This window comes from Dermacentor albipictus, chromosome 4 (genome assembly GCF_038994185.2).
Source record: "Dermacentor albipictus isolate Rhodes 1998 colony chromosome 4, USDA_Dalb.pri_finalv2, whole genome shotgun sequence".
NCBI classification, from domain to species: domain Eukaryota; kingdom Metazoa; phylum Arthropoda; class Arachnida; order Ixodida; family Ixodidae; genus Dermacentor; species Dermacentor albipictus.
This window is the reverse complement of record NC_091824.1, coordinates 165900154-165917175: the sequence shown is the minus strand read 5'-3', so window position 1 is coordinate 165917175 and position 17022 is coordinate 165900154. Positions and strand designations below refer to the sequence as shown.

Sequence of the window (17022 nt, the reverse complement as noted above, 5' to 3'; positions counted from 1 at the left end):
TTCGGCTTCTGGCGTCCTCGCTGGACACGTACAAGATGGCGTGTTACTTCTTCTTCTTCTTCTCTCGCAGCGCCGAAAGCTGCTCAGACTTGGATTCCTTTCTCTTCTTCTCAACAACAGGCTTGAAATTAAACCTTTGACTTATATAACGCCTGCAATAACACGGCAAACAAGACAGCATCATCCGGATTCACTAACACCCTATTATGCTCGAACTGACACGTTTAAATTTTCTTTTTTTTTCCCAGAACAGTATCAGACTGGAACGACAGTTTACAGACAGTGTGACAAAAATTTGTAAAAATTTGTATTTGTTCGTTCTTAATTTGTTCTCTTTTGTTTGTATACGTTCTATTGCCCCTCTGCTTGGACCGAAAGGTCTGCAGTATGTACTAAATAAATAAATAAAATAAACCGAGTCACGACTCACCTGACATAAACACTCACTATCATTAAACGAACACCCATTTCATACGGAAAGCCATAAGCACTCGTTTTTCCCTTTAATGACGCGTGAATGGAATAAGCTGGGCCCTAGTATTACAAACAGCCCATCGTTAACTACTTTTTTTGAGATTAGCCGAAAATGAATTGAGTGCTTCACAATTATGACGTACCTGTGTCACCATTTATTTTTGTGCCATTTTATTTGATTATATTGTGCACATAATCACTATTTCTTTAACGACACCTTAAACGTATCTTATGGATTACTACCTCTTGTGTATAACTCGGTGTTATAACTTGTATTACTTGCCCTTACTGAGTACTATTGTTTATTTATGCAAATTGTTTACTTCTTTTCCTGTTGTAATTATTGCTTACCACCATTGGTATTTGACAGACTACCACATTACCCCTTGTTACTCTTAAATTTAATGCTATGTGTTATTGTGTAATTTATGCCTACCATTTTGTTCACCTTTGTAAATTTTCTACCTTTTTGATTACCTCTTGTTTTTTTTTCGTAACATTATCACAGTGTATTACGTCACTTTTCTGCCTACTACATTGTCTGCCTCTGCTAATTGCATGTCTAGTATGTGCAATCTTAATATTGCGCTATTATTGTTACATTGCAAGGTAACTATGTATGCCCTTCCTGTTATGATCCCCGATGGGATCGACAGAATGAATAAATAAAGTGCGGCACGACCGCTTCGCTACGCGCCACACTGGTTCACATGCAAGCGACGGCGCGGCGGTTGTCGCGGCGGCTGAGCGGCACCGCGGCGCAGCTTCGCTTCGCATGCTTCGTTTTGGCGCGACGCTTTACACGACGCTAAGAAAGGCATCCTCGGGTATCTTTCAACTTGTGCACTCTTTGGGGTATATCGCTGCATACGCACCGGTAAAAGCGGGTATAGGTAGCAAGCAGCGCCAAGATTTCCTTGGATTTGCTTTTTTTTTTCTATCTGCAAGCGAAGATTCCAAGTAGATATATTCCAAGATTCTGCTGTGCGAAATTCGATTACACCACCAAAGTCGGGAAGATGACAGCCGTTGCTCTTTGACCCCACCATGCACGAAAACGGTGTTTACATCATTTGAAAGCTAGAATAAGGCAATACGCTAAAGCTCAAGCGTGTGGTGCCTGAGATGGCTATTTGAATAGAGACCTTGAATAAACACAGGAATCTAACACTATATAACGTTTCTCTAGAGAGCACACAGGGATGGCAGAGATGCCAAATTCAACACCTGAAACAGAACGAATTTTAATCTATGGCACAGTTACCTTCAACAGAGTCTGTAGGGGCGCGGGACTATCAGATCATTGACTACCTGATCTATGATAGGCTTGCATTCCACTCGCGCACGAATACAAACCAGTTGGGTCCCTTCGAATATTATTTGGCAGACATTCCTCTTCCACCTTCAAAAGCCCTTTGAGTCACTCCATTCGAGTGACAGTGAAGAAACAAAACACTGCGAAAAATTGAAGAATCTGACTTTATTGGTGAAATTGTGCCCAGGAAGACAGGCAAAACTCGCAGCAGCGAGCACAATGAGCGACACTAATTTTGCGAGTGAAGTCTCAACTATTTACACACGTATCTTGGTACATGGCAGAGTAATCACACGGTGTTCGTGTACTCGGAAATGTAGAACAGGTTCCGCGTAGCACTAGTAATACGATTAGACAAGACTCGCTATAAAATAGACCAGTAAACATTTTCTGATGCTGTAGACGTGTAATTCGCTGAGCAACAAGTCATAACAGTGATAACATGGTGAATGACAGTACATAAGATAAAAGACGACTAAAACAATGTACGTTCAACGGTAAATAGAAGGGTGCTAAAAAAGGTACACGTGGTTTAATCAGACTCATGAGGAGCAAGGCACATGGTCTCATTGGCTCTTATCATGCGCAGTATCAGAGCTCTAATGTTTTTGGTAGTATGCAAAGAATGTTCTTGAACTAACTGAAACTCCGGCGAGGTAACCGACTCACCACCACCCTTCTGTGGCAATATGCACCAGTCCTTCTGTAATATAATGTATTCCCATGATCTAGCATTCGAAATGTCTTTCTAAGGACAAGTCCAGCAGCAGTGAGGGAAAATGACTACAACCATTACGATACAGATTCCAACATGTTTTTCGAAATTATACACGTGCGGGAACACCATGTGCAAGTTGTACAGTTCCAGAACAAGGCTAATAAGGCAGTGGCACTGTACACGGCATGGGAAAAATGATACAACAGCATGGGCCGGTGTATCAAGATGCAGCAGCAGCGAGTGAAAGTTGCTTACGAGTTCGCACATCGTACGAGCATGTATTTCCCAGATGCCGTCAGTATGCATACGTGCAATTAGCAAACACTACTATCACCGATTTCCTCAATGGCAGTAACTTAATGTAGCAAGCATCAAGAAACACGTGTGGCTATCAAATTAGAATTGTTGAATAATGCACGTAGATGCTGATCATCAGTGTACATTGTACGTTAGCTTCTATTTTGTATAAGCAAGCCTACTTGACCGGCGCATGAGGCCATGTGAACACGGTCGTCGTCTAACATGCCTTTTATGTATGTTCTATTTTTAAGCAAAGCTATCCAGATATATGACAAACGCCAAATAAATGGAGGCTCTATTTACAATGATCACAGAAAGTAAGAGCAGACTTGAGTGGTACACGGCCCCAGGTCTAGCTCCGATAGTGATCGTCTGGTGTGGAGCCAGTGCACCGGCAGGAGTCATTGATAAACGTATTAAAAACATGTCTAGGTATTTAAAATAGTTAAAATCGTGTTAAAGTCGTTTTAAGCTGCCCGCAGACAGGGCAAGCATTAAATAGTGGCCATACATTGTTGAAGAACATTTATGCAACGTCGACTTCAGCTGGAATTAGCTCCTGGCGAAGTCTCTTGCACGTGCCAGCAGCCACACTGCACAGAGAAGGCAAACTTGCTATTCAAAAACAGAATAAAAACGAAATATCCATAACACTAATATTTTTAGGTATCCGGATCTCAATGCTGACGTCAAATGCCAGAAAACAATTGACCTACAGTTTATTGCATGTAATGATAAAGACGTATGAAAAATTACTTGTGGAACTTTTCTGCACGCAACAAAGGACGAGTTGGTGAACGAAGCACCGAGATAATACCTAGTCTACACTTGATGCAACATTATACTGTTGTGTTCGGCGATGTTATATTTTTTGTTGTTAATTCCATTCTTAGCTTCACACCACTTGATACCACTGAGTGAAATTAGTGGGCCTATACAAAAACTGCTGAAACGGGGATATAAACACATTCTATTGAACTAAACGCCGAAGTTCTCGGAGTATATCCTTTGTTATTGAATATAAACAACTACCATCTTGTGGCAGCCTGTTAAACAGTTGGTGTTACAGCAAGGAATACAGTCCCTTACACGTACTTGTTTATCTTTTCCCGGTGACCGCTTTTTACCGGCTAACAAATGTTAAACGTTATCACTCGGTGCAAGATGCGCCTGCATGCATCAGAACATTTGATTCTTGTAGTCGAGAATATCTTGTCTGTGTTGTCACCGAGCTTTTTGCAATACTGTGTGCGTGGCAGGAGGAGTGTTGTACATTCGAGAACGTGTGCGCGCACTAGCGATTACACTAGAACGTTCAATTACAAGTGTATAAATAGCCGACCAACGCGTCTGACCTGAACATCGGTAGATTTCGCGCATCCCCGACAGTGCTCGCCGCTATCACGGTGCTTTGAATGTCACTTGCTTTTTCTGGGCACAGGTTCGCCCCACAAAGAAGTGCTTGTGTTACTCAGTTTTCATTACAGTGTTTCTCACCGTAACGATAATGTGACAATATTTCTGCACTTGACCGAGCGAGTTTCTGAAATGTTCAGCCTCGGAAGCTGAATGCACAAAACGTTTGCCAAGTGGGAGGTAGACAATATTTTTGCTGGATGTATTCTGTCGGAATACATATTTCTCTCGCTTGAGCATCTCATTCCGCCTTAGGGGCTCAGGCCTGATAAGTCACGACACTGCGACAACCGGCTAGTAGGTTGAAGATGAACGATGATTACACACGTGAACAGGAAAATATTTGTGGGGCAGAAAAATTAAGGAACCATGGGGTGGGAAAATATTCGAAATATGAAATAGGAATATACATAATTTGATAATTCGCATTCCGAAATTGTTGAGGACTGATGGACAACAACAGTTTGTCAACCGGGAGAAAGGCCAACGCAAACGGAGTTTCATCCTAATAGAACCATCGCAGCAGAAAACAGTGATACGCAGACGAACATGTTACGGAGTGGAAGGCTTGAGTGGATCATTTCTGCACAATGCTTGCAGTCGTTGATAACCGCGCCCCACCTTAGGAAGCCAGCTAATTTGTTGTCACACTTTAGGCAAATTTATTATTTGGCCAATCTCAATATGTTTATTATCCTTGACTAGTATTAAGTAGTATTGGAGATAGTTTTTTAATACGGAACTGTACTGTCTGCACGTGGCGACGCGCTGTAATATTCGAATTGCTGTCATTCATAGTGCATTAAGTACGTTTTTTTACTTTATTATTTACAAGCGTCCGAGTTCAACTGACATCCGGTTCTTAATAGTATTAGATATATCGAATAACGCTAATTAGACTTTCGTTGCCAATGGACTCTATAAAAATGTATATTTCGTTATGTTTAGAAATTATGCATATACATTTCATCCAATAATGGAAGTTCGCTTTTATAAAATATTCGTATTTGATAAGAAGATTTCACTGTTCTAACACCGCAAGGAAAAAGCGTACACCAAATAGTTTTCTTTTGGCCGATCAGAGCGTAGAGGTTTAAACTGCACTCCATCCAAGCGACTTCAGCGTTCCTACTTTTTTTTTTTCTGACACAGTCAGACTTTATGAGCATTCTTTTGAGTCTTAGAACAAATGTGCTGGGATTGATGATGTGTCCATTGAAGACATCGATAGAAATATCGAAGTTCTAAAAGAAGGAGTTCTTTATATTTAACGCTACCATAGAATGTGAAAACAGAAAAGTGGAAACAAGAGGTGAAAGGCAGAGAGTGTAAGCTGACTAAGTGTGCGGTTGGCTATACTCTACAGGGGGGTGGAGTAGCGGCAGAAATTATGAGAAAACAAGAGAAGATAATAGTGTGAGAAATGCGTTTGTTTTTTGTTTCGATCGGTGCCGATTCTTTTAAAAAGTTCACTAGCGCTTTAGAAGCAGCTTGGGCCGACGTCGGCTGGGACCAAGGTTCAAGAATTCAGGCTTCTGTAAGGGGACGGTTGTCAATCATATCTAGGGGGGTGCTGAGGACTTTCCTTTGTGCACTGAAGTGACGACAATGCCATACAAGGTGCGCTATCATGTCTTTGCACTCAGACTTCCCATTCTGGACTCGTGGCGATTTCTATGGGATATGAGTACGCATTAGTAAAAGCGAGAGAGCTAATTGAGAGTTACCTCCCGTCGTGGTAAGCCATGTGGAAGGCGGAGCTTCGGATTAAAAGCCAGGGAACGAATGCGCTGTTCTTTAAAGTTACGTAAGCTCGCGAGCAAGTTCACGGAACTTTCTCGCTGCGTCTAGTCTTGACATCGGTATAGCGACTATTGTGTGAAGATTGGGGGGCTCAATGCTAGTTTCCAAGGACGCCACAGTGACTTCGCAATCATCGAAATACGATAAGATATTCTTTTCCTCAAATGTCTGATTTTAAATTTCTTTCGTGTCCACGACAATATCGTTCGTGTGGTCCACGGGTTAGTGCAGAGAGCAAACTCCAGAGGGCGACCTTAGAATCGCACAAGATAGACCATTTCTGGGGCGTTTCCCGTTATCAATTGAATTGCTGTACGCGAAGCTGGAAGTTTAGACAGCTGTCATTTATGTCAAGTGCGATGAAGTGCTTTATAAATTCCCATGAAGTCATCCCGCCAAATGGTTACCTTCAAATGCGCGCCTTGCATTTGCTGCCTAATAACCTGTGTACCTTGTTAAATATATCTAAATTCCGTGTATCCAAGCTAACGTTTGACAAGTGGTTCAACGAAAGAAAATGAATGTTTAAAATGCACTGTGGAAGATACAATGATAAGACCTATGGTGCTCAGTTGTCAGTGTGCTCACAACCGCATACCGTAGGTGTTACAATCTTATCTTGCAGTGTGTTTTCTTAATCACTTTTTCGTTGAACTTGGCTAACGTTAGCGGGAACACCATATAAGTGAATTGTGGCTTATAGAACACTCGCAGCCCACATATCTGAAAGATTAAGGAGTGTTGACCGTACATTAAAACGTCGAAAGCAGAGAAGGCCGTTTTGCATCCGCCCCTACTTAGACACAGCTGCTGTAGCTGCAAATTGAACCCGCAACCGTGTGGTGCTTAGACGCAGAACACAGCCACTGATCTGCCAGAATGGGTCAGCCCGTTATTAGCTGAAGATAGCGTGTCAACTGCATGCCGATGTTTCATCTATCACCGCAAACAGCGACTACATTACACATCAATGCAAATACCTGCGATGCAAGTTCCCTGTAGAAGCTCTAAACTTCTGAAGTGCAACGCGCCGATAACAGCGAAGCCGAAGACAGTGTTTCAATGCCATCCTTATTAGGAATTCCTCAACCTTGTCTAATGCTACCACTTCACTCCTGTTAGTGAGAACATGCAGAATAGGTATGGCACTCCAGCCAAAATTTGGGTAGCTTCACAACTGTACTGTGTATCCCGCCCCTATCGGTGCCCAGGACCTCCTACTGTCAGAATAGTCACTGTTAAGCATTGCATTGTATTGCATAGTTCATATTCTGTCACCCAAACACAGACAGTGTCATTTGCCAAAATTGTAGCCATCTGCAGCTGCACGGACACAGACGAAAGTTATCCGCTTATACTGCGTGTAAAGCACAGGTTCGAAATACTAAGAACCTCTACAGCTATTTTACTACATAGAACTTGTTTAGAACTTACTGCTTAGTGTCTGAAATCATTGAAATTTCGAACGAAAAGTAGTAGGCACTCTACTGCTATAAATATTGACCTACTGAACGAACGCTGAGCCCACACTGCTGAGCAACCAGCAAAGAGAGCAGGGCAGAAGAGCCTTAATATATGCACAAGTCGATGCGAAGCGCACACTGACCATGTGTTCAGTCACATTTTGTGCAACCGCCTGTTTGCGAAGCTCTTCCTTGAGTTCAGCGACTTCGCGCTCTGCTGCCTCGAGGCGCCTCCGCAGGTCCATGGTGGAGTCTCGTGCGGCCTAAGGAAGGACAACAGGAACAGTAGATGGCAAAGTAACACTGTAGTATCCTGTACAGCCGCTACTTACGAGCTGAACCAAACTCTTTATCCTTGTCAGGCACCAAGTAATACTGTCCATTGAAAATTTTAGTGATCACAGTTATTGAACTTTCATAGTCATGGGAAGCGTACAGCTTCAAAGTGGAATAATTTGCTATTCATTACCGGGTTGTCAGGTGCACAGAATATGGACTCCATGAAAGAACTCAATAAAGGAGCGTGAGATATGAGAACGTCAACTATTTCATACTTATAATACATGAAAAGCACCTATCAACCAATTTGAAAGGCATGCTTGGCTTGAAAAAAAAAAAAACTCATGAAACGCATGAAACTCGTGCGTCCGAACATCCAGATGTCTATCTGCCAGCTCGTTTTACTGAAACACTACACATATTAGAACTTGCAGTGCGTAAAAGTGTCATCAGAGGTGGTTCAAAATGTATGCGAGACAGTTTAGATATTTTCATCGGTCTTTTTGCCCATCTTAGCTTGCACAACTTGCACAGAATGCCTGGAAGAAATAAACTAATACCCCTGTCACACGGACGCCGCTAAAGTCCTTTTAACTCCCATCAACCAAGGACATCTTTATCTCGAGGGAGATGCGCGCCGTGTCACACGGCAGTCCTTTTAGCAAAGGAAGTTTAAGGAGGTTCCTAGCGAAAGGAGATGGAAGATCTCCCTTGCAGACTGAAGAGAGTACTCTTGTTCCCAGCGTGCTTGAATTTCGAGTCAAGAAATCACCCTAATTTTTATTAATTTCAATTTTACCAGTAATTATAACTGTCCTTATTGCATATAATATAGTATTTGAACACTGACAAAGATATTTGAGTTGAGTCGTTATTGCACTGAATGCATTTCTTTATATTTCTCACAATCATTCAATAAACGTTACAACATTCTCATCGACAAACTAAGCTAATGAATAATGACGCTAATCTTTTAAAAATGGACCAAATGTATGATTATTCGCTCAGAATACGTAACTGCTAACGGCTACCATTCCCCGATGTGATCTTTTGCCTCCGGTGTGCTCCAAAAATCGGTTCTGGGTACTTTTCTGAATTAAATGGTTGCTTCAGCCGAAACAGTCTTAATGCTCCAGACTCCTTAATTTTGTTTTATGAAACGTTTGTACGCCCGAAATGGGATATGCTGCATCAGTCTGGGACCCTAATTACATAAAGTTACGTATTTTAATTAGTTCAGAAATGTCGAAGTTTTGCCCAAAAGGCGAATCAGCGATTGCGACAGCAAATCAGTAAACTATGCGAAGTAAGGGTAGTTTTATTGGTGGTAAAAACTTCGAAACGTTCACTTACTATTTGAATTAACAAGCACGGTGTCAACGTGCACAAGGACGAGCCGTACAATGTATGCACTTGTTGGGGGAGTCGAAGTGCCAACATTTGAATGACAGCAGATTCGTGAGTGCGCTAGAGGTACCTTGTACATTTGAACAATGCAAAGAACTGTGCAGAATACAAGGTATGATTACCCGGCGGTAGAGATCAAGCCGTGTGATCTCGCAGGCATTGCGGACGCGAATTGCCATCTCCCGGTCAGCACTATCGCGCTGCTTGCGCAGCTCCTGCTCCAACTGTTTCACCAGGCCCTTGTAGTCATTGACTTGGGCTTCGTTTGCGGCAGCCATCTTCTGCGCCCACCTACAAAGCGTTTGTACACTGGCAGATCAGTAAGCGACATCTCGGGTTAGCAAACTTCATTACATCGAAATCGGATATTAACCACTTGCTGCATGGTGTCTCGCATAATACACGGAGCTGCTGCAAACTTAATAAAACCCTAAAGAAAGAATATTGCAATTATCGGTAATATGTACCATGTATAGAAATAAAATATACAGGGAAAATAATTTCAGGTAATTTTTATTCCTTAATAATGTACAGCTCGAGCTCATTGCACAACATGGAACACGTTCCCTAGTAAACACTATATTCTTACGATCTTTACAATAAATCAACACGCGAAAAATACCAGCGAGTTAGCCTTTTGTCAGCCTACTGTAGTGCTGTGAATAATAAAGGTGGTCGGGTTGTTTTGTAAGGTAGACATTAATTGTTGTAACGTATAGGACACAGCATGTACTTGTAACTTATTTTATGAAGGGCAACACTCATTTGCGATATCGCAAGAGAACGAATTCTGCGGCATAATGTTTTTTACAAATAAAACGTTTCTTAGCACTGTTATTGTCATAAATTCCTATGGAAATGAAAGTGCTGGCAATGTTACGATAAAAAATTAAGCCTGCTTTGTTACAAGAGATAATGAAAACAGCAGCCCAAGAAGTCAGAGGAAAAGAGACTTTTCTGGCTTCCGCTGGTCTCCTAAGGGCTACGCAAAAAGCAAGGGGTAGCATGAAGCGTTCTAAAGGTGCCGGCCCAGATATTTGGGCTGCCAATATTCTTTTCTTGAAAATGGCGGATATATTCTTGCAGGTTTTCTGCAATTCCAAAACCTTTCGGCATGGTGACAAAATATAGTCCAAAATGTATGCCGTAATAAGTACAATACATGACACTTCTGTATGAAGTCGCAACTAAGCGCTTATCTCGAAAATTTAAGTTTGGGCATATCTGCCTAAATAAAACCTTGTCTTGTTTTGTTTCACAAGGAAATGCAAGATATGCTGTAAGGGGTTAAGTGAGAAGACTTCAGATTGAAGGGTCTGTATTTGGCTAGATAGAGTTCACATAGCTTCTAGCGACTGTGGCATGTGTGGATGTTACCCTCATGATGTCCCCCATTGAGAAAGTAGGCGTGTAACTCTTAAATAGTTCGTGGGAAGTGGCGTTTCTGAACATCAGCATACATGACAACCACTAAACTTAATTGGTATAATCCCGTGGAAACGATACCAAGGGGTGGCAGAGTACAATGTTTTAAAGTTTGCCGCAACGCCTTTTGAGACATACATATGTATTCCATTGACGCCGATTTACGTAGAAATAAATGAGCAGCAGCTACCTTGTAAGAGTTAAGACTGACAAGCAGCAGATGGTTGTTAGATTACCGGCAACATTCCTTTAGATCGAAGGCTTGGATAATTTTGTGTGCTTCAAGAACTTGCGCGTAGAAAGTTGCTTAGAAAGAGTGCTCTTCATGTATTCTTTCGCCATCATGGCTTCCAAGAGGAGGTTTGGAGACCGAAAAAGCAAAAGGTTTATGCTAACAAACTTTTTTCATCAATACTGATGCAACATTAAAGTGACTGCAAATTGTAAACGTGTTTAAAAATTTGGAAAGTTGGCAAGTATTCCATCAGGAATACGAATTCCCTACGTTATCAAACACCGATAAGTGCCATTGCATCTGGAGAAATAGGAGTGGGCTTAGAACAGATGCTGCCTCCTAGAAAGACATCGGATGCAACGCTAGAGCTCTGGAGACTAAATACAAGGACTGCTTCGTATGAGTGAGCGGCAACACTGGCTGAAGCACAGACCACCGAAGGATGAATAAAAACACGCACGCGAGCTGGCCCCGGGTATCCTCCAGATCCCGCTCGAGTGCCTCGATGGTCTCGAAGAGCTCTGCAGCATCATCTGCATCCAAGGCTGCTGGTGCTGCCCCTTCATCAGCAAGGAAACCACCACGAAGCCCTTCACCTCCACTTGCACGGTGCCACCGCTCAGTGAGCCGACGAACAGCCTTTTTGCAGCGAACATGGCGCGATTCGAGCTGCTGTGGCACCACTTCAATGGCAACAGCCGAGAACTTCAGCGCATTGAGTGACTCCTCGAGCATCGACATGGCTGGGCAGATGTTTACTACCAGAGAGACTTGCGCACCCGTAGTGAAGTAGGCCTGCATCGCCTACAAAAATCCAGAGATGAAAAAAATTACGCAGATCCAATGCACATGTTGGAATTAGCGTGAAGCAAAGCTATCGGGAAGCAGGTAATATGCATCTCATTTGTATTTAATTATGTTTATTTTCAAATTATGCGCAATGTTATCAATTGTGTATGCACAGCGAGTCACTGATTTAAGCTCACGGAGTGTTTATGGTTACATGCCTGCCAGCCTGTGAACTTTTAAATCGTCGTAATTCAGCGGAGAGCTCTCAAAAAGAAAAAGAAAGAAAGGAAAGTGGGGACTGATGGGTGCGGAGGTTAATAGTTGTGAGCACGATCATTTTGAGGGATGCCTACTCATTTGATTTGTTCATTAACTATGATGTACTTTTAAACGCAGCATACAAATAGCCGCGAACTATGAGCAGTAAAAACTGGCTAGCAAGACATTGTTTAAGATTAACGTCTATTTCAGCGCACTAGATGGGGATTTTGCTTTCAAATACCTGTACGAATAAATTTGCTCGAAGCTGGTGTCCTTTCATTATCAGAACAATTTCAACGGTATTTTGAAAGGCCATTTGAGGCTAACATGCAGTAAGAAATATCCATTTGCATTCAGCAGTATTGCGTGGTTATGGCAGGATCCCAAGCATATTATCGGTGCGGTATTGTGGAACAGTTTATTCAGTTACACCTCGAATGTTTCGTACTTGTGCATATTTTACGTCGCATTATGTTTCGCTCAGTTGCCAAACATTAACTAAAATTCAGGAACGTTGGGAGGCAAGTATTTGAAGACTACACCTTTGACAAACTACATCGAAGTGCAAGGACCAAATCAGGCAGATGTACAATGCAAGACTGATTGAGCGTTGTTACGAAGACAGGAGATGTTTGATGCTATATATACCCTTCTATACGTGATGTATAGATTTTGCGTCACATTGGCAGATACCCAGCGGCGTATACATATTACAATGCAAGGCAATTTTGAAAATCAAAGAAACAATTTAACATCAAGTGTTATTGGCTTCATCAAGTGCAAGCATATTTAATACGAAATGCTTTAGATATTTATTAGCCACACTGTTGGACGAGCTCTGTCCCAACTTATTCCTTCATTATGCAAAGCAGAGGTGCGATCAATGGCACTACATTGTGAATCAAGATTCCGTACGCGACAGTAAACTCGAACGAAAATTGCCTAAACGGAATTGCCACTTAAACAGGACAGTTTAAATTGCTTTATTTTCTATTTGGTCAGTACAAAAAAATGTGTGTCCTTTACCAGTACCGAAATTTTCGCGGCCTTCAATACGGAACCTGAGAAGCACGCTCTAAAGCACTTTTACACAGAAAGGCAGGATCTGAAAGATTTTTTTGGAGCCTGTCTTCTATCCAGAAAGCCATCCTTACAAAGCGGTGGCAAAGATTCAAGCAAGTAAAAATCTGATTGATATTTAACGCACAGCATGTCAAGACAACAGCTTCACGCCAATGCCACTCGCCAAGGAGGCCATCAAAATAAGGTGAACCGACATTACGGGCGCCGTACAGCGTGTCGTTCATTGATTTGGACTCCCCTGCCGGATCGCTAGTTATCGCGCACCAACCGGAGCAGTAAGATCTACGTTTGTTTTCATACTTCGCCGCAGTGCGTCCTCGATACCAAAACTAGTGATGCTTAGTCAATCCAATGTCTGTTGACACCACACAAACCACGGGACAAACTAGGCGTTGTTCCTGCCTAATTCAAGCAGCAACTAAGACGATCACAAGTGGGGAGAACGACACAGGATGGCGCTTGTCCTGTGTCGTTCTCGCCACTTGTCATCGTCTTAGTTGGCGCTGTTCCTTCCGAATTCAAGTATGCGCCATCTAGCCCAAATGAATGTTGTCCGAAACTAGCTGCCATACTCATTTTAAGCTTCACATATTTAGCAGCTTTAAGAGGCATATCACAGTGCTGCACATCTGCAGCTTTTTCTAAGCAAAAGGAACTCCTGCTAATAGAACATATTCCTCCGGTGCCTCGAGGGTCCGTTTGAGTAGATTTTACTGAATCAGTAGCATACAGGATACTGACCGTGTGGACATGCAGAATGCCGAGCGGAAGGCAAATAATCATTCGGTTTGAAATAGGCATGTTATATTTGTGTGAATACGTTAGCCTCAAAGCAATTTAGCGGAGCCTGTCGTAGACGGCATAGATTCTTGAAGGACACAATCGCTATTTTTTGTGTGTGGCTGAACATGGATTTTTTTCATGTTTCTCACTTTACGCATCATGCACGCTGCAGACATTAGGCTATTGACATTCATGTGCTTTTCAAAACCTGCAAGATATGAACTATGTGGAAGTTATGTTAACTTGAACTTCAATGTGCCTACTGCAGGTCTACACTGTGCATAGGCTTTAGATTAGGCACAAAAAAACAATACTTGAAAGACTATAGTTTGCTACTTTACTGCCGGTATTTTTGATGGTCAGAAAATGTCAGAGCAAAAGCATGTCATAAGTGGTTTAGAGTAAAAAGTACAGTTTCTCAACACTTGGAAAAAAAGTTTGTGCCCAATGCGAGGGCTCCCCCACTCATTGGTGCTCTGGGACGCCACATGGGAAATCGCAGCAATGAGTGTGGCACAAACCATTTTTTTCTGTGGGTTCACAAGACTTTCGATGGGATTTCAAGGGCACAGGCTCCTTTCTCAACGAGTCACCCTTGAAGAAAGCCAAGCGCGAGGCTGGGGTACGCGTATGCCCATTTAAAACGACCCGGTGGGTGCCCCGTGGCGGAACGAATCTAATCCACGACTTCCCCCAGCACAGGCAGGCGCTCTAACGCCAGGCCGCGGCTGTAAAATTGTGTATATGAGGTACAATGTCGGCCCATAAAAAAAACGCAATCGTACCTGGGTGAGCTTGCTCTCTCGGAAGGGCACCGGAGCCTTCTTGGACGCATCCTGGTTGCTACGCAGGCCCTCCAAGCAGCGGCTGAGCACCACCAAAGAGTTGTTAATGCGGCCAGATTCGCGAAGCCGTGACCCATCAGTGCCAGCTTTGGATGGCCTCTCCGAACCCGCCAGGTCGCAGAACATCATTGTGTTGACGTGCCAGTTTTGGATGTCCAACCTAGAGCTCACCAGCCGCACCGTGAAGACGCAGTGGCTGCGGCTCGAGCTGCGGTTGAGTTCAGTCTCGGCAAGCGTCTGGTTGTTGCGCGCCAGGCAGAACAGCCGATACGCTTCATCAGCCGAGTGCACAGGCACTTCGGTGAGACCGCGCACAAATGCGCGTTTAGCCCGGTCTTCACCCAACTTTAGAATGGTGCGCCGCTGGCCGCCTTTCTTTGTGGCTGCCTCAGCTGATGGGAGGAGCAGGTCGTAAATGCGCTCGTTGTAAATTTCATAAAAGGAGAGCCACAGCGATACCTGTTGAAGATGTGATAAAAAGGACGGACGGACAAAATTGGATCCATTATGCTTGCGTTAAGTACGACAGCTAATATAATACAGTGTTATTTGGAAGGGCTTTGTTTAATTATGACCAGCCTATAGTTAGACTCCCGAGCATCAGTGCAACCAATTTTCGTTCATAACTTCTTGGCACGTTTTACTCTTAAGGCTCGTTGTCTGTTCGACCAACATGCTGTGCCAAAGTTCTGTTCATTTTACCAGTGATGAACATCCACAAGGTTTAACCGAATCTGGCTAGCAGCGCTATGTGTGCTTATTGGTCGACCATGTCATTTCATGTGCTGAAAAAGCTGTCCGAAGATGAATCAAAAAGGTTCTCGGTGCTGCTTGAAGACACTCATATCGCTTCCCTACACAATTACCACGCTGTTCTTGTGCAGCCTTTTTTCATGATTCACTGTCACAAGTACGTTTCCTTTTCAAAAGCGAGTATTAGCAAAAGAAACTTGCTATCAGGTTTGGAAAAGGCAGTTTTGAACAACCTAAACGTGCTCATGCCGTAAGTATATAGCTAAAAAGTGATCAAATTATGAAAGTTTGGTGCAGCGAACTGGTAGGCAAGTGTGAAGGGCACATCGTGTCCAGATCTCACGAAAGAGCAGGAAGCTATGGCAGTTGTAACACGACGATATCGTGACGTTTACAACAAATGAAGTGCTTCAGTTTCTTTAATAGTAATCGACTCACTTGCGTAACAAATGCACCACCCACAATATAGTTCGTAATCGATTGTATTTGAACTCATCAGCTGTATACCGATGTTGCCCATTTTGAATTTAACACTGACAAACAGACTTGCAGGCAGTAAAATACTGTGTGGAATATTATTATAATTTTATTTATTGGGCCACTTATATGCAGCAAAAGCACCATAGGGTGAACGTTTATTCCTTGCCAAGCTTTGAAAGGAATACAACTTAACCTTTCTGAGCCCTGAGAAAACGCTGTCAAAAAGCACGACATCTTTTGCACCAGCTTAATTTAGCCGCACTAGCTCTATTTTCTGGCCCATCAAGCTTTCCCTGACGGCGACACTATCCTGTTTGCTCTCTAGATGTGCAAGTAGTTACTGGATTACTGTATTTTACACATGGTGTGGAACACTCAAGGAGGTAGTTTGAGTTGTATGTCGTAGTCTATGGTGTTCCAGTGCAATAGCCGTATGTTCCGTCCACAAGTCACTTTCAATATATTATTACCACCACTCTTGCATTGCAAGAAAAGGCTTGGTTACCCAGAAAAAAATGCAAAAATAAAAGACTATCGCGAGGCTGCCTTGAAGTCATTTCAAGCGTAGTTATACTTGAGTTAAGTAGACTACAGTTCAATCTATTCGCCGAAAACTGAATTTGGAAATTCTCAGGAAATTTCGTGAAGCCATAACGGGCTGAGAACGAAAAAAAAACTTAAATCTATGACGTCACACAACATACCGGTGCTCTAGTTGCCAAGCGAGTTTGTTTTAACGAAATTTTGCGTTTTCATTTGTTTACCTCTTACTGAGAAAGCAAAGAATAGTTTTAAAAGAACACTGACAGTCTAAACCGAATTAGCCTCTAGTGTTCCTTCAAAGCCGAGACTACTTCAAGAGCTAAGCATACCTGTGCTTTGTCATAGTTGCTGTCACAGCTGTCACTTAGGGACTCATCGCTGCTATTCGAGGGCATACGGAAGGCACTGAAGTCGACAGCGCTGCGGGATGCCTTATCGTCCAATAATTTGCCTTTCCGCAAGAGCGCAGAGGCCTCCTCTTCTGCGCTGAGCGGGACGACGTCGTCAAAGCAGTCGGGGCGCGCTGGTGCCCCCTTGCACACCTGAGTGGAGAGAAGCAGAAAGGGGAATATATTTAGAAGGTCACGGACAGATTGACTATTGAGAGTTCGCACCAAATCATTAACCAGTCGGCGAGACAATAGAGGTGA

At 42.9% G+C, this 17022-nt stretch overlaps 1 protein-coding gene across 1 annotated transcript in view; it reads right to left on the bottom strand.

The window, feature by feature from the left end:
• Nucleotides 1–1934: 1934 nt before the first annotated feature.
• Nucleotides 1935–17022, bottom strand: part of LOC135899944 (kinesin-like protein KIF20B) — a 36293-nt gene continuing 21205 nt past the window's right edge. The window contains exons 5-10 of the mRNA XM_065429320.2: nt 16702–16914; nt 14537–15055; nt 11296–11639; nt 9298–9466; nt 7633–7752; nt 1935–3400 (exon numbers count right to left, since the gene is read on the bottom strand). Of these exons, the coding sequence (XP_065285392.1) occupies nt 3350–3400; nt 7633–7752; nt 9298–9466; nt 11296–11639; nt 14537–15055; nt 16702–16914 (1416 nt within the window). The 3' untranslated portion in view covers nt 1935–3349. The remainder of the gene's footprint in view (nt 3401–7632; nt 7753–9297; nt 9467–11295; nt 11640–14536; nt 15056–16701; nt 16915–17022) is intronic.